At 42.0% G+C, this 18,403-nt stretch overlaps 2 protein-coding genes across 3 annotated transcripts in view; one reads left to right on the top strand and one right to left on the bottom strand.

Annotated features, from left to right (window-relative positions):
• Positions 1-18,403, top strand: part of GABRA5 (gamma-aminobutyric acid type A receptor subunit alpha5) — a 74,157-nt gene that overhangs the window by 37,733 nt on the left and 18,021 nt on the right. For both annotated transcript variants that reach the window (XM_081858988.1, XM_081858989.1), the window contains exon 6: positions 1,034-1,116. In XM_081858988.1, coding sequence (XP_081715114.1) covers positions 1,034-1,116 — 83 coding nt within the window. The remainder of the gene's footprint in view (positions 1-1,033; positions 1,117-18,403) is intronic.
• GABRB3 (gamma-aminobutyric acid type A receptor subunit beta3) overlaps positions 1-18,403 on the bottom strand; it is a 191,466-nt gene that overhangs the window by 166,632 nt on the left and 6,431 nt on the right. The window lies entirely within an intron of this gene.

Genomic DNA, 18,403 nt, shown 5'->3' with positions numbered 1-18,403 from the left:
ATTCCGCCCCCTTTTCTGCCCACTTCTGGGTCACCACAATGCATGTGTACATGGCCACATATCAACTGAACACACATAAATCAGTCTAAAAGTAACAAGCCATCCTGTTGTTATGATATGAAAAATATCTTCTCTCCCTCCCCATTAGTTAAAGTACCAACAGAGTTTCCGATCAACCAACACTGATTCAGCTTGAAATTTTATTGCAACACCCCACGTGGCACTAGGAAATCCTCCTTAGGGTATATTTCTCTAGTTATCACGGACTTCCACAAGCATGGCTGTCTCTCAGAGTCCCATTACCTGATAGCTTCCCAGCTATGATTTTGAAAGTCTCTTAGCAGCATTCACAATTCCATACCTTCAAGTGTTCATTTGACATTGTCATTATCAACATTACCTCTACTGTACTTGGAAATGGTGCAGCCACTATAAATATGGAGGGAGTCTTACGGATTAGCAGAACAGCTGCTTTGCCAAAAGAAAAGCCTTTAGCAAAAGCGTTGGTGGGTGGCGGACACTTTATTTCCCCAAGTTTTTAAGAAACTGGTTAAAATTTAAGGTAGTAAGGAAACAATTATTGCATCATCAATACATTATTAAAGCTTCTGTATGTGACTTAGAAATCATTTGATTCCCATGAGAAGGTGTGGAAAATATGGCTGTGCTTTCACCACCTCTCACACACAACATTTGTAAGGGCTTCATACAAACCATGTGTCGAAAGAATGACTGGAGGCAGTCAAGGGGCCATGCGGTCTAGTGCTGCCCCATGCCAGCACATCATGCTCCCCTGACTTCTGCACATGGAACGGTCACCAGATGGAGGTCTCCCCACATACAAATGAATGAATGGACATTGGAGGAGCATGGCAGTGAGTGAGGTTGGGTGACATGGCCCTGGCAATCCTCCTGCATGATCTATTAAATGTGTAATGGTCCATGTGGATCCATGTTTATCCGGCATAACTATATTTCTCTGTGAATCAAACCAACAAACTCTTAATTGTCTCTCTTTCTCTCTCTCTATCAGATTGACCATCTCTGCTGAATGCCCCATGCAACTGGAAGACTTCCCCATGGATGCACATGCTTGCCCATTAAAATTTGGAAGTTGTAAGTGTTTAATAATAATAATAATAATAATAATAATAATAATAATAATAATTTATACCCCACCCATCTTGGGGCTGCTTCCAGAAAAAATATATAAACAGGATAAAATGTCAAACGTTGAAAACTTCCTGATACAGGGCTGTCTTTAGATGTCTTCTAAAAGTTGGGCAGTTATTTATCTCCTTGACATCTGCTGGGAGGGTGTTCCACAGGGAGGACGCCACTGCCAAGAAGGCCCTCTGCCTGGTTCCATGTAACTTCATGCAGTGAGGGAACCGCCAGAAGACTCCTGGAGGTGGACCTCAGTGTCTCTTGAGCGAGATCAAGGGAGCCTATTTTAATGGGGTTTCTGTGTGCCATGAGGGTAACTTAGCTAAATGTGAAGGATCTGACACTGTCTTTGGTTTCCTACATCTGTTCTTTATAATTGTACATTTGATCTACTCAGCACTGAGTGTGTGGGGTTTTTTTTAAAAGGTGCTAGTACTCACCATGAAGTTATTCCACATTTTAAACATTTTTTTTAAAGGTGATGGTACCCTTGAGTACTCCCAGGGGGGAAAAGCACTGGATCTAGCAAGGACTTTTTTCTGGCTCAATCCAGCTTCCATAGTTAACTCCCAATAATCCCCAGAGGCAATCATCCCAATGGCAAACCACATTCACTTTATATACTGTGATAACTTTGGCGTTTGCAGTCAGGGGGGCGAATTTATCTCACAGAAAGTGATCACAGTCAACAGTAGTTGTGCTATGAGCCACAAGCAAAGTCGGCTGAGGGTCATAGCCACTAAAAGTGAATAAAAATAATTATTTTAAAAATAGCAACCATCATTTGGAAATTTTTATAGGTGCTATAAAAATAGGTTAATAGACTGCCTTTGGTAAGTGTGTCACACATTGCCACGATATCTGTGCTTTGGCTTGCGACTCCCTGCATGTTATGAGTGTAAGAAAGGGGACCTGCATTTTATTTCATAAATGAGAGAACAGCCATGTGGCACAGTTATTCATTAGGAGCTGCAAGCAGAGCAGCTAGTCACTGTGCGGCAGGTGCCTGGGGATTTTATATTTATGTGGAAATGATCATTCCATTAAGTCTCAAATTGTGTTAGTATTTACATGTGCACTATTATGGAATGCTGTGTACAGTTTTTCCAGCAGAGACACAAAACATTCAAAGAATTATCTCTGCGGAAAACCATAATGCGCCTTTTCCATCCAATATGGTATGCACAGGTCCAGAAAGAGAGGACTGGGATTAAGGAGAATCTATGCTGCATTATGTTCCAGAACACTATATTTTGGGCATATGGTCTATACGTTCTCATTTGACAGCATCCAGAATGATGCCACAGACAAATAAAACGAGAGAGAGAGGGAGAGAGAGAGAGAATGGGAAGAAAATGCATAGCCCTTGAACAATTCCATAGCAGCAATAGAAGGTGACATATTTGAAGATTATCCTGACCTGCTCCTCCCCTAGACTTTACACCCACTCTCACTGCCTGCCAGTTGAACAGCAAAACAAGAGGTTTGCTCGCTAAAGCAGGGAGAAAGAATAGAGAGAGAGTAAAATGACCAGATAAGGATAAGAGCAGGAAAAACTAATGTCATAGCACCCCATATTCCCTGGGTCCTGTGCCATGATGCTTCCTAGGTCTTCCCCTTTAGAACTTCACTGCCACCAGGTAAAATACAAGGCTGCTTTTAACTGATTATTATTTGGCAAACTACCCAAGCACATACTGATTTTTGGCCATCACAAAGGGCTGCTTTTGATGATGCTTTCCACATTGCAGTACCAAGGCATGTCCTTCTCATCAGTTGGAAATGGCAGCCCCCCATTCAGATTGACAGCCATCTTGGCAAAGTACTTTGAGGCAACAGCAGCCATTGCCTGCTTGGCATACTTTACCCAGAAAGGTGGCAGTGTGAACATAATCACAGCCCTTTTGTCAGTGCAACGAAGCGGAAGATCCGCACCCATTTGTTCTGCTCTTGATTGTGGGGCAGGCCTGAATTTCGCCTCTTATTCCAGTAGAAACCAAGACAAATTTGGTTTGGGGTGGATCCAGGTAGAAATTAGGGCCTTATCTCGCAACTGCAGCAAGGGCTCCTTCCTTTAAAAGCTAACTATGGAAATGTCTACTGCACAAATATCACCTGTTTACATTTCAGCAGGCCACTAAATACTTCTGCAGGGGACTGGGGCTCAAAAAGCAAGACTTGGGATCTATTGCCTCCCTTCTTCAGAAACCCTCTGTCTTGGTTGCAGGGGTGAAAACTTGAATAAAATATTGTGGGGGGCAGGTAAGCCCTTCCCCACATAATCACAGGATGTGTTATACGCACATCATTTGAATGACAATCCCCATCAACTTGGATGCCCCCTCAAATACACACACACACACACACACACACACACACACACACACACACACACATTGGGTGGGCTGAAGGGACCTCGGCTCCTAGGAGTTGGCTCCTATGCTTGGCTGCCACAGAGAGAAATCAGAGGAACAGTTCAAAGTGTACTTTTACAACAGTGGAGGAGCTGTGCATATGCTCCAACATGCCTCAGAGGAAAATAGGAACATTTATCACTTCCCACCAACTGAAACCCCCAGCCCCTCCCCCCACTTCACCAATGGGACACAGCACAGCAAGCAGGCCAGCTCATCCTCATCCCCGAACTTGGTGGGAGTGGCACTAGTGGGGAAATAGGGACATTCAAATACAACACAAAAGCCGGGATGGCTTTCATAATTCTGGGGATGTCTCTGGAATATGTGGACACTTGCAGGGTATGGCTTTGCTTTTGAAAGCCAGAGGCTCAACTCCAGTGCAGCAGCCTTATTCTTTTTGGTAGACTATCTCATACTTGGGGGTCCTCCAGATGTATGGTACAGTGGTGCCTCGCAAGACGAAATTAATCCGTTCCGCGAGTCTCTTCGTCTAGCGGTTTTTTCGTCTTGCGAAGCAAGCCCATTGACGGCTTAGCGGATTAGTGCTATTAGCGGCTTAGCGGATCAGCTGATAAGCAGCTTAGCGGCTTAGAAAAAAGGGGGGGGAAACCCCGCAGGAACGCGCAAGACATTTTCGTCTTGCGAAGCAAGCCCATAGGGAAATTCGTTTTGCGAAGCGCCTCCAAAATGGAAAACCCTTTCGTCTAGCGGGTTTTCCGTCTTGCGAGGCATTTGTCTTGCGGGGCACCACTGTACTATTTATTGAACTTCCGTCCTAATTTGTTTGTGCATAGCATACAGGAAGGTTTGATTATATCCAGTATTTATTGAGCATCTGTTTTGATTTATGTTCAAAGAGCTTATACAGCAGTGAACCTACATCAGACATCTATCCTGATTGGCTTGTGTAGTGTTTATACATCTTTCCGTTAGTCATTTGTTCATGCCACACTTTTCAGTGTGTTTCACCAACTCTTTCTTTAACCCCCACAAGTCCTTTTTTTATATACATAGTGGCTTTGTTGCATTAGGGAGACACAGCACTTGGATCCACCTTAATTGCACAAACCTAAATTTCCCAGCATCCCTTCCACAAAACACTAACATTCTGGAGGTGCCCTTGGATAACCCTGCAGTAAAGAGTTTTAGAAAGCCAATATAAACTCTAAGTGCTGTTTCTTAGAACCTATTCGGATGCAGGATCGTGTTTTGAAAGCATCAAATGGTGTGGGTTAGAGCTCATAAGGAGCTTTCAGTTTGTCAAACAAAATCAAAGGTGACAATAAAATTACTCATGTGCTCAGTGATCCTCCAACTCTAAGCTGCTGATGAATTCAGCCTTAGACATATAATTTGTTTCCTTTTCAACTAGTGCGGGCCATCTTTCAAAAAAAATGTTCCAAAAATCCAACACGTCTAGGCTCTGACTAAGCAACTTTGTATGTAGGACTGTTTTCCTTTGGGCGACCTTGGCTCTAAAAAATGCAGATGGCAGAAACTCCCACTGCCTTGCAGATTTCTGGGTTGATCAAATATAAAGTGCAACAGCAGAAGTGGGATCTCTGCATGCTGACGTGAAGGGACCGGCAAATGTTTAACCTTTGCTTTGTTAATCAGGCAGCTTGAAAACAAAAACAACCACAGCATGATACACTTGGATTTAATTAGCCAATTCAAGAGTATGATGCTCTCATATAAAATATTTTATCGGAGCTTGCTAAAACAGAGGCTTTGCTCTTTGGCCCCTTTTTCTCCCCCACCTTCATTTTCTTCACAATGACTTTCCTAGTGAAAGTCTCTTTACCGTGTGTGTGTGTGTGCGTGCCAGAGGGACATGTTGCAGAAGTCAGGTTAAACAGCAGAGTAGTTTGTGGGGAGATAGAGTCTAGAAAGTCCATTGGCAGGCAAATAGCAGGAGGACAATGCAAGGTAATGGGTTGTATCTATCTCAATTTTACTCAGAGTAGACCTATTGAAATTAAGAACCCTAAATTATTTATATTCATCAGTTTCAATGGGTCTGCTCTGAAGAGGAACAACACTGCATATAACCCAAAGTATGTAAGGAAGACTAGATGGAAACATGGTGTACAGCATCAGACCAGTGGGTCACCATGAACATAGTATTCTTTAGAAAGTGTACTCTTGATAGCCACAAATGTTGCCTTTCATATTAGAATATCTGGGGCAGGGATAGGGAAACAAACACTACCACCCGCCTCTTTTGAGGATACCTTTCCCTGAAGTTACACATATGTCCTAGATAGCAGACAAGCAGTACAAGGACAAGCAGATACTACTAAGTTGATAGAACAGGTCTAAACCACTGAGCCTCTTGGGCTTGCCGATCAGAGGTTTGGCAGTTTGAATCCCCACAGTGGAGTGAGCTCCTGTTGCTCTGTCCCAGCTTCTGCTAACCTAGCAGTTCGAAAGCACCCCAGTGCAAGTAGATAAATAGGTACTGCTGTGGCGGGAAGGTAAACAGCATTTCCATATGCTCTGGTTTCCGTCACAATGTTCCATTGTGCCAGAAGTGGTTTAGTCATGCTGGCCACATGACCCGGAAAGCTGTCTGTGGACAAAGGCCGGCTCCCTAGGCCTGAAGTGAAATGAGCGCTGCAACCCCATAGTCGCCTTTGACTGGACTTAACCATCCAGGGGTCCTTTAACTTTACTTTTCTTTTTCTTTTCTTTTTTACTAAGTTGATGTTAGCAAGCAAGCAATGCAAAAAGAAAGAAGATGGTATCTTTTCTTGGTTCATCTTCATAATCTTTGCATATTGCCTACCAAAGATTTAGAAGACTCATTCCAGATTTAGCTGTCTTCCTATCCATCCCCATGAGGAATTATATGCAACTTGCAAGTTTGTATACTCACTACAGCATAAGTGGGGAACCTCCGCACCATGGGCCAAATTATGCTCATAAGTCATCCCCATTTGGCCTGCAAGACCCTTTTGGCCCAGCCATGCCCACCTGCCCTACACATCCTGTCACATATGACATCAAATGTGGAACGGTAAAGACATTGCGGCGTGGCCATAAACTGGTGGTCTGATGTCATTGTGATATCAAGTGACTGACAAGTGGTCAGCCATGCACACCTGTCAAACCTTGTCCACAGGAATTGGGGTAGATTTAGGGCTGGGCAATATCTGGTTTTCAACATTGCAATAAATCATCAGCTAAACATTGCAATATACCGATGTATCAGGATTTCTGAAATAAGGATAATAATAATAATAATAATAATAATAATAATAATAATAATATTTTATTTATACCCCGCCCTCCCCAGCCAAGGCCGGGCTCAGAGCGGCTTACAAGCAATAATAAAAACAAGATGAATGATTACAACTTAAAAACAAAAATAAAATACAACATTTTATGGAGCTACATAGAGGCTGGCTTCACATTTTCCTCCAAATTGTGATTTTTGCATGGATTGCCAAGTCAAAAATTATGAAACTGATTCACAATATGGACTTCAAACCGGTTTTGGGTGATCTAGCAATATATTCCCCAGCCCTAATAAGGATCTAGTTTCCCATCCCTGCCTTACACCAACAGAAGTTGGGCTGGTCTCCTCTACGTATAATATTTGGCCATACTTTTTTGCCAGTCTGGTGAAATTCCAACAAGATTATCTTTCAGTCTGCTGTAGCAATCTTCAGCTCCTTCGCTGGCCCAATAGGTATTCTGCAGTTATTGAATGAGGCTTCCCAGCAGCTCAATAGAAGCAGGTAAATATGATTATGATTTTGTACAAACAAGATATTTGGAGCAGAAAGAGGTTAATTGACTTTCCTTCAAGGTCATGCCAGCAAAGCAATGTCAGAATGAGAATTTCACCGCAGTTCTTTGGTCTACTGAGCAAATGTCTAATCCAGACAAAGGAGCCCCCCTGCCCAGACAATTGACTTAGCTCCTAAATCACATTTTGCACATAGTGTTAATGATATTGCATTCACCTCACTCAAAGATGAATTTGCTAATGTGTGCCGCTCTTTTGACAGTGTGATAATTCTACACTTGCTGTGGTAAAGTTGTTACTGTAAAGTTTTCCAGTTTTCTATACTCTTGATTGAGTACCGAAAATCTCTAGTAGGGCATTTTTAAAATAATAATAATAATTGTGCTATAAAATTCTCATTCAAAAGTGTATATAATCTGGACAAATTTTCTGGATAAAGAAAAATTTTTGAAGCAGAAACGCATGTTGCTACGTCAGCCAGAAGGAATAAGTAGTTGAAATCTGGGTTTGAATTGTTTAAAAAAGTTTGTAAGCCATCCAGAGGACATTTTCCTATATGGAAATCTTTCAAATAAATAAATGTTAGATCTGCCATTGTTCATAAAGGCCTTCTAAATCTGACAACAGTATTTTGTGAATCAATTAAAAAATCTGTTGCTTTCTTAGTGACACTAATTAGCCTTAAGTGTAGTGATCCTAGGTGATTAACCTACCTTTTCAGTTGATATTGACCTATGTACAGGCAGGAAGCTTAGGACAAAGGTGTGTGTACTAAGTCCTCTAATAGATCAGAGCTTGAAAGTTTAAGTAGGTCTTAATTAAGTTAGTGCACCAACTTTGGGTTGGTGTTCAGCTCAAGAATGAAATTCACCCTTATATCTTTCTCTCTTTATTTCTAACATAGTTTTTATTCCTTTTCGTCCTTAAACTGTTCAACATGGTTGCCCTGAGAAATATTAAAAAAAAAATTGAATTACTACCTTAAAAACCTTTAAAACATAGAGCATGGTATGGGTCCTCTTTCAATATTAAAGGGTTCTGTTGGAAAAACACTCTTGGGGAAACGGCGACCCCTCAGGACCTCTGAGCGTCTCCCGGTGGGCATGTCTCTGGAATGGCAAGTTCCTTCATCTCCAGAGTGCCTTTCTGCGACACTTTTCATACGAAAAGTGCACACAAGTCTTCTAGCAGCATACAGCAAGAAGAAAGAAACATCCGTAGATCTAAACTACATTTGATTTACATTCTGTACAGACAATCCGTAATCACGTCTTTGTTCTCCAAGCTCTGGCAGAACAACTGTTGCGTCCTGCAAAAGTAAAAGTACAGTACAATAACACGCTCAGATGGAAGAGATAAGACAGTCTTCCGTTCCCACACTCTTCTCAGACATCTCAGGTGATTTATACGAATCACACTAGCAGCATCGGCTGCATAAAATTCCCAACATTCTCAAGTACCACTAAGGGTATAGAATAAACCACAAGCATAAAAAACAAAGATTTTAATCAGGTAAATGATAGGATGTTTTAAGCCTGCATTTTCTTTTAAATCTCATGTCCCAACACCCTGGTACTTTTAAGATGTTTATGTTTTCAGATCATTCCAGTCTGATTGCTTCAGCTTCTATAAAAAACATTTTCCGCCCCCCTTTGAAACTGCATTCTCGCCTTGCAATAGTTCTGCCTTAGTTCCAGCTTATTTTCTAGACATTTGTAACCTTTCTGAAATATGTGCAATGCCACCTCTTCCTTGTCCCAGTTTTCTCTTTGATGGTTTTTTGGCTTTGCTGTAGCTCTCCCACCTGGGCTCTTGAACAGGGTCATTTTTACCAATGGGTTCACTATCCTGCTGCTCAAGTGGGAGAGTCCAGTTCTAGCGTTGTTAATAGCTCTGTGGCTTCCTTGTGGTTGGTGGTTGAGAGTTTGGCGTTTCCTTTAGGGACTAAGTAAACAAAAGTGAAAAGCCCAATAGTATCTTTTCCCTGCATCTTGCAGTTATCGAGTCTTGTGGAGCGCAATTCTGTGCTTCCTTTTTTTCAAGTATCTGAGAATAAATCCTGCAAGATCATGACTGGATTGTTGCAGTGTATTATTCCTTCAACATTTCTCAAAACTGTACAGATCTTGTCTTTCTTTTTAAAACTGTGGAAGCACAGAACAATATTGTTTGTGGGGGGCCTGCATCACACAGGTATGCTGACAGTACTCTATGTACTCTCTTCATATCTTCTGGGGATAATTCCAGGGAAATTTTGTAATATTATCTCATTCTGCCCCTTCTTTAAACCTGCACACATAGGAAGATCATAGGATCATAGGAACATAGATTTGGAAGGGACCCTGAGGATCATCTAGTCCAACCCCCTACAATGCAGGAATATACAGCTGTCCCATATGGGGATCAAACCTGCAACCTTGGTGTTATCAGCACCATGCTCTAACCAACTGAGCTATCCAGGCTCTTGTAAATTAACATTTTGTTAAATGTTTTCAACTTCCTCAGGTTTAGACAATGCCTTTATTTTCCTGAAGCAGCCTTTTATTTTTCTTGTTCTGGCTGCAAACCTAAATCCATGGTTACTGAAGGAGTTTCAGTGGCTCCATCCAGCTTTTCTGCTATTACATTTGCCTTTGCTTCCAGGGCTGCCATTCCATCCTTCCAGGTTTCCATGATCATGGCTTATAAGGAGATGTGTTGTGCTTCAAACGCCTCCTGAGTATGGCATCCATTCTTTCCTCCCTTTTAAAGCTGCATTTTCTGCTATTTTAGAAGGGACAGCTGCCATTTTGTATCCTTCTCCAACTATCATTTGAGCCTCACATGGAGGGAAACCAGCTGTAAAGAGGAGTGGGAACAAAAGTGTTGGCAGGGAAGTGTTTGGAAGGAGGCAGATGTTTATTCTTAGAAGAGGGGCGCAGGTGGTGCTGTGGTCTAAAGCACTGAGCCTCTTAGGCTTGCCAATCGGAAGGTCGGTGGTTCGAATCCCCATGACAGGGTGAGCTCCTGTTGCTCTGTCCCAGCTCCTGCCCACCTAGCAGTTCAAAAGCATGCAAGTAGATAAATAGGTACCACTGTGGTGGGAAGCTAAATGGTGTTTCCATGCGCTCTGGTTTCCCTCACGGTGTCCCGTTGCACCAGAAGCAGTTTAGTCATGCTGACCACATGACCTGGAAAGCTGTGGACAAATGCTGACTCCCTTGGCCTGAAAGCAAGACAACCCCATAGTCACCTTTGAGTGGATTTAACCATCCAGGGGTCCTTTAACTTTTTACCTTACCTTTATTCTTAGAGAACTTTTGGAAGAAGCTTGAACTTTTCCTGATAACTTTTTGAAAATGCTTCAAGAATTGGTGTGTGTGTGTGTGTGTGTGTGTGTGTGTAGAGTTCAACTATCTAGCCAGAAGAAAACAGGATTGTTGGCCTGGATTTTGCATTCCCTGACCGCCAATGCAAGGGGCTGTTGTGCTGGCATAAGGGTGAGATAAAGGTTGTGCAGTACAAAATCCAGTGCAAAAGTTGTGCTAGGAGAAGCTGTTTGTGCAACTGGAAGTGTCGGTGCTACAGCAATTTGTTGTGCAACCAGCTATGAGAACCATGCTGGCTTCTTGCACAAGTCACTCCAGCAACACAACTGGTAAACTGCTGAAGAACTTAGTGTAACATTGAATTTCTCCCATTCTTTCCTATAGTTACTATATAAATCTAAAAAAAAAAAACAACAACAACCAGAAAAGAAAGTAATTTTTTAAATGGAAATATGAACCTTGACAGGAAGAACTAATAATGGTCATTATAATTTACTTGAAACCCTTTTCCAGACTGAACTGCAAATTCAATATATTTTTCAAAAAGTTTTTTCTTAAGTATTTTCACATTTTTTATATATGTGTAGATTCGACCTAAGACTAGTCAGGGGGAATGTTATATTTCTGGGCTGAAAGCCACAAAGAAAATGCAGCAAGGAAGAAGCAGGAAGGACTTTCAAAGGGCATAAGGAACAATTACTGTTTTTCTTGTTGTTATATTTATTTCCTGTCTTTTATCCAAAAAGCTCAAGGTTGCTTCTATGGTTCTCCCCTTCCCTATTGGATCCTTGCAACAACTCTGTGAGGTAAATTAGGCTGAGAAATGGTGACTGGCCCAAGGTTCCCCTATGATATCATCAGTTAGATTCAGAACAAAATGACAAGAGCCCTCTTTTGGCATAAATATGGGGAGGACAAAAACTGGGGCAGGGGCACTTGTGCAGCCCCCCCACCTCCCCACATGTACTGAGCATACACCCTCCTGCTTTAGTCTTCCAGCACGGAGAGGGAAGGTCTGAAAAGGGCTTGTGAACAAATTTAGCTGAACATATGTAAAAGCTTTCTTGGAATCAGGAAGCCTGATAGTGGCTGGGTTCCCAGTCATGAGGAAACTTCTGAGTGTATCCAGCCAAATGTGCTTAGAAGTTCCCTTCAAACCATCATAGTCTGATGTCAAGCTGGCATAGCTGTGGGGGCAAGGCTTGCTTCTGTCCAAGGACCTTCTTCTACAATTTTTGCCTCTGCATCTTCAGACTGAACTCCTGAAGAGGAACTTTCTGTTTGTGTTGTTAACGGATATCAGGTACCTGCTTGTTCTTGTACTTGTATCCTCTGAAATTCTAAACAATGAATCTGTTTTATCGTATTATCTCCCATCCTGTCTCCGTGGCTCTTCTCATCTGCTTGTTTGCTTCACTGAATAGCCTCAGATTCAAAAAATATACTTCTTTAATCTCATGCCAATGAAAAGCCAACAGAAATGTTTGTATTGGGTTCCAGTTTGAATGCGCTCACATTGATGGTAGACTTCCCCTTTAATCAAAAGCCCATCATCTTAGTTGAGAGATGACTATTAGAGTTACAGGAATGACAGAAATTTCCAAGAAACAGACCTGTATGCCTTTGCTTTAGTAGGAGACACAATAGAAGACATGGCTTTACGTGCTGTTAGTATAAACTTGCAATTACACTTACTGAAGAAAAGAAGCAATACAGGGCACAGAAAGCTATAAGCTGTTGTCAGCCTCCTGAAAACAAGTGCTGAGACAGGTATAAAGCTTCCATCTGGAAGCCAGGCCTACACAAAGCATGCTATAATGATCCACTCCCAAAATGTGGAACACGTAAAAGTCTTGCCCACCGAAGCAAGAAACTGTCACAAAGCTCTCTTGTAAAGCTTTGTTTCCATGAGAATACATGATGGGCCTTGAGGGAAACGTCCTTGCACAGGAGTTTTGTCTCCTGCTTATGAATCTTTCTCGCAAAACCCTCATGGATATTTCATTCCACTTGAATATCTCCATGGGTGAAATAAAAAATGCGCTGAAATTAGAATTTGAAACGCAAGTCTTTATTGATGCTGCCATAAGGATAGTAATGGGACATGTATTCAAATCATTGGTTTGGCCATAGTTCTGCATGCCCAGGAGGGCCTGGCAGGGGATGGGAAGGCTCTGAAGCAGCTCCAAGAAGTTAATGACAACATTCAGCAAGCCTTTTGCCTTATTTTCTTTAATGTCGTATATGTAACTCTCCTAGGAAACTACCCTATCAAAACAAGGTTCTGTAGCTTGCATGTTTTGGTGTTAAAATGTGCACATCTACGTCACTTTGATTATATTCTATATCTCTGTTTTGTATCTCATGTAGTCTCGCTTGCATGCTAAGAAATAACTGAAAACGGTGAGGGCTGTTTTAACGGAAAAAATATTTGGATCCTTTGCAGAATGATGTGTTTAGGACCACGGTAAACTGTTTTTAAAAAATACATAGTGTTGGTATTGTTCAGTAGTTGCTGTAATAAGGCCTGTTCATCTTATTTACATGTATCTGCAGAGAGCTTATTTGAACCGAGTTAATCATTTGCAAGATCAGAACTAGGTTTGTTATATTTCACAAGAGAAAATTTGGACAAAAAGTCATGGAGTTTTTTTTGCCAAAGTTGTTGAACTTTTTATAGGAAATTTGCCAAAAAAATCAAAATGGGCTGCCATACGCCCGACTTTTCCCAGACATTTAAACCGAATTCTGAAAATTCCACCCAGATGTCATTTTTGAAGAATCCCAGCAATGTCTGGAAAATTCCAGATGTATGGCAGCCCTAGTTGATCTGTTGCAGCAAGGACAAAAAAGTGTATTGTGTCAGCTTAAAAACTATCTGTGTTATTAAGGCATAAAAGTCTGTGATCATCAGATGCATGAAGTGTTAATTCTGAGTTAAAGAGATAGGTGTGGCTTTGGAGTGACAGCTAGCAGTGAGGTCAGAGGGATGCAGGAAGTAAAATGACGGTGATTATAATGTAACTAACAGTGGGAAAAACTGCAAATCAAAACTTGAATATTTGACTTTGCATATGTGCATTGTTCTCAGTTTAAAGTACAGTGCACTGTATTGTTTTATACCATTTCTCATCTTTCACTCCTCTTAAAAAAGTATCATTTTGTTACATTGAAAATATTTCCATTATTAACGACAAAGTGTTTGGAATTTACAAACTCCAAACATTACATTAGCCCTCTGTCTGAAAAGCATTTTATAGTATCATGCATTCCAAATACTCCATGCTGAGATAACAGTGACCCCAGCATTTTGCCTGCAGACTCAAAACGATTTCCTTCTACTACTGCAGTATACGTTAAGAAGCTATTGCTGCTGCATTACTGGTTACTTAGCAGTCATCCACATTCTATAATGAGTAGCTTTTACTTCCACCCAGTCAAGAATTGAGGCCATTTAAAACCTTGTCTTCTCGAATGCCTTAGTGCCTCTTTGGTGTTGTGCAGGACCATAGTCAGAGAGGAGAAAGCTACTGACCCTCAGCCTTGGGGCAGAGATAAAGCTTTTAAATCAAATTAAGTAAGCTCTCAAGATGTGTTAGCGTGACATGGCACAGCATCTGCCACTTCCAAAGCCCACAACGTTGAGCATCCTGCTGTGGAATTTCAGGAGTGGGGGCAGAAGTCAAACACTCTTGCAAGAACAACAGAACTGCTGTCAACTCTACCCAGAATATCTTTAGCATGGTTGATAAGAGATGTGCCATTTTTTTGCCACAAGCATACAGTGGGGAATGTGAGGCAATTGGGTTTGTAGAATGCTCCCCTCAAACAGTACCTTTTCCCTCTGCTTTTCAGAGGTGTGCGTTCATTGGTTTCCTTTTCTGGTTCTACTTAGTGCTTTCCCCCTTCCTCTGGGGTCTCTTCGTGCCTGAGTGATCCTAGACAATCAGGGATCACACAAGGAATGTGATGACAACATCAGATCTGGCTACGTGTTAACAACACTATGGACAATTGAAGCTGGCGCTTTGCCCCTGGTATGAATTAGTGTGGGGAAGAAACTCACACATGCCAAGGGAACCATGCTGCCTTGGCAAAACAGAGAGCATGGGCCTTGACAACAGAGATGCAGATGTTTTCAGTCACTGTTGAGGGACCTGAATGATTGGGTAAAGGGGGAGGCACTTTTTCCATTGGATGAGAAAAATAATGATGTGTCTCTCCCCTCCCAGTTTCAGCTCAGCTTTTAGGTACAACCGCTGCAGGTAAACCAGTGTTTCCCACAACAACAAAAATATAAAGTATGCATTGCATACACACCTGTGTAGTGGGAACGTGACCTGAACTGGATACACATACATGGGTGTTCAAAGATGCAGGTACATTGTTCACACTTGATGTATTTGATATGAGGAACACTGTTGCGTTAGCAGTGTGAAAGCCGCAGTAGCATAAACTGTGCTGCCCTTGAAAGAAACAGGGGGCGATGTGCCCATTGGGACTGCTAGGATGACAAACAAACAAACAAACAAGTAAGTGGAGCCAGAGCCACTGATAGGCAGAAGCATCTCCCGAGTACAGTGGTACCTCCAGTTAAGTACTTAATTTGTTCCAGAGGTCCGTTCTTAACCTGAAACTGTTCTTAACCTGAAGCACCACTTTAGCTAATGGGGCCTCCTGCGGCTGCTGCGCCGCCGGAGCACGATTTCTGTTCTCATCCTGAAGCAAAGTTCTTAACCTGAAGCACTATTTCTGGGTTAGTGGAGTCTGAAACCTGAAGCGTATGTAACCCGAGGTACCACTGTAGCTGTAAGAAAGAAGGCAGCCAAGAGAGAGTTAGCTGAGGGCAGAAAGGGCAAGTAGGTTGCTGCCCCACTAAACCCTAAATGAATCAGCCTCCACTGATCAATCATTTGTTTTCCAAACACCACTTTGTCCCTAGCAGAAGATATTGTCTTCTAGAAAGGGAAACTGAACCCCTTCGTACGTGAATAGCAAACCAATAATTTGTAAACAAAGAAAACAGTCAAGAACTATAGACATTATTTTACCGTACGATCCTTGCACATACAAGGCCTTATGCCACCATCGTAAGCACGTGTGAGAGCAATCTTCATTTCTTATTTATTTATTTGAGAATTATATTGTGCCTTTCAATGTAAAACCTCCTAAGGCACACAATGGGGGGAAAGTGAAAAGCATTGATCTACATCAGAATGGCTGGTGGGGTGGCTATCCCCCACATAACACAGATGAAATGCTCTACTGGCAGTGTTTGGAGATGGCTTTGATTTCACGGCTCCAACTGCATACAATAATTGGGTAACGACACCATTTTCCTTCAGCCCGCATTTGGCTGGAGATCATAAGACTGATTTGCTTATTTTGCCTTCTTCTAGAAGCTGGAGTTTGGTCATGCAGCTGAACTATCAGAAGCTGTCTGCTATGCTATGCTTTCTCTTCTTCATCCCCAGTGACTGACTGTGCCAAACTGGTTTATGGGGGTTTACTATCACCGCTGGAAACTCCAGCTTTGAATAGGATTCATAGTGCGTGCCTGTCATATTTCAGCATGGATGCTGTTCCACAAAAACAGTGGCAGCCATTATGCATAGTACTATACAAAATAACTTGATAACATTTATTTTTATAAATCTCTTGTATTTTAATTTGATACTTGGATTTACATATTTGTTAGAAAGTGTATGCAACCTTTAGTTCTCCCCAGCCCTGATTGCAGCTTTTTTAGAACGAGGGTTGCCACCAGCCCCTAAAAAATGGGATTGCCCTGTTTTGAGACAAAAATGTCTCCTGTCCCCTTTGGACTTCAAACAGGATGCCTTTCCTTCCCGTATTTGAGTTCAGCCAGCCAAAAATGGTGGTTGCATCACTGTTGGTGCAGCTGACAAGGAGCCCAGCCTGGCGTGAGCGACAATAGAAAGAAGGGGAAAGGAGAGACCTCCTCAGCTGCCAGCTGCTGATTTAACACTGTGCAAGTCCTCTCTCACTTGACTCCCTGTGCTACGCTGATCTGACCTCTCCTCCTCCCTCCTCCATGCTCGAGCCTCTTCTGACACCAGCATGGGCAAGAGGCTAGAGCTGCAGCTCAAGTTTCCCATGGGAGCTGGCCCCTGCCTGTCTATGTGAGTTAAGGGGAAGAGTGGGGCCAGGGTGGTGAGGGAGTTGGGAGGCCAAATTTGGGAAACTCGTCTCTACAAGGGGGCAGGATTTGGTGGGCCCCCCAATCCCTACCCCCGACCTGTCCCATATTTTGCCTGACCAAAGGTGGCAACTATTATGTACTGAAGTTCTCACCCTGGGCCAGCAGGGGGATACTGTAGATAGTTTTCACTCAGGTCCGCATATGCAAAGAAGGAATTGAAAGTGACGTTCAGTGATTGGATAGTTACAGAAAGTGTTACAGTTGTGTTGTAGTGGAGCTCTATATAAGCAGGCTGGCTGAACCCTTCAGTTCAGTTCTGTTCTGGCCTGTGAATCAACAAGAGCTGTTTGAAGAATCGCTGTGTCGTCTGATATGTTCACCCACAACTTAAGAGCAACCTTATTTAGAACCAACACTTGTGGTTAAACCTGCAACAAAGTAGCATGATTTTGGATGCTGGACTCCACCCAATTGGGCTCCCATACTTTATTGTTCTTTGGAAGTCACTGCCCTGTTGTCATGCTTACAAGAGCTCCAGTCTATTTAAAACTGCCCTGTATAGTTTCAGTTTCTAAAGATACGGCTTCAAAATCACCCTCTTTCAATGCTCAGCCATTAGGGCCTTTTTAAAAAGCGAGATTTATAGTGACAATAAGTCGGCAAGTGTAGCAGGAGAGCGCACAAAGGAAAAAAAACAATAGCAGCCAAAATAACTGATTCTGGCTGCTTCCCCTAGAGAGATAATTATGCAGCCACTGTCAACGCGCAGTTCAGAATCAATTTTCAGATTCATTCCAGATCAAATTTTGCATCCAAAAATAAATATTCCACTATAAATATTAACATCAATGAGCAAGAGGAAGGAAGGAAGGGGGACAGAAAGTACTGGAGATCCAGGAAAACTGAGGAGGGGGCTACTCTTGCAAGCCAAGTCTGCATTGTAAAAGTCACATTGGATGTGCGAATTGCACCAGTAGTGGTACTCAGGCCAAAATATGTCAAATTGGAATACTGTTCCAATTTGGCAATGTTATTACCATTTGAAATGCTTATTCCCCCACTCTCTGCAGGCAACTTCATATCCATCCAATAAGTGTTCCATGTTACAAGAGTAGGAATTATGTATTCTTCTTCCCCAATGTTTGTTTCCCTATACTGTAATGGTTTAAAACAGGAATCATTAATTTGTTAATAAATTAGACATTTGGGAACATTGTTATAGCCTCGTTTTGCCTCATAGCCATAATCCTTTCACCTTAAGGTGCTCACTTCACTTATTTATTATTGTGGGGTGGGGGGAGGGGAAGAATACCATGAATGCAAAAACCAAGGGATCTGGCTGTTATATATTGTGGCTATTACACATTGCACCCCCTCTTTATGTCCCTTGAATATCCTTTAAAATAAAATAAAAATTGCAGCTGGTACGAATAACTCTTTCGAGAAATATCAAATTAGTACCAAAAACTTGTTTTCCTGAATTACAGTTGTACTATTATTAGTTATATGGACGTAAAATCATAAGGAAGCTAAGAGAGTATGATGAAGTTTTAACATCCTCTCTCTTTTCCTTACATTGTGCAAGATAACACAG

This window comes from Podarcis erhardii (assembly GCF_964252035.2).
Source record: "Podarcis erhardii genome assembly, chromosome: 4".
Taxonomy (NCBI): domain Eukaryota; kingdom Metazoa; phylum Chordata; class Lepidosauria; order Squamata; family Lacertidae; genus Podarcis; species Podarcis erhardii.
The sequence above is the reverse complement of the archived record's forward strand: the minus strand, read 5'-3'. Positions and strand labels throughout refer to the sequence as shown.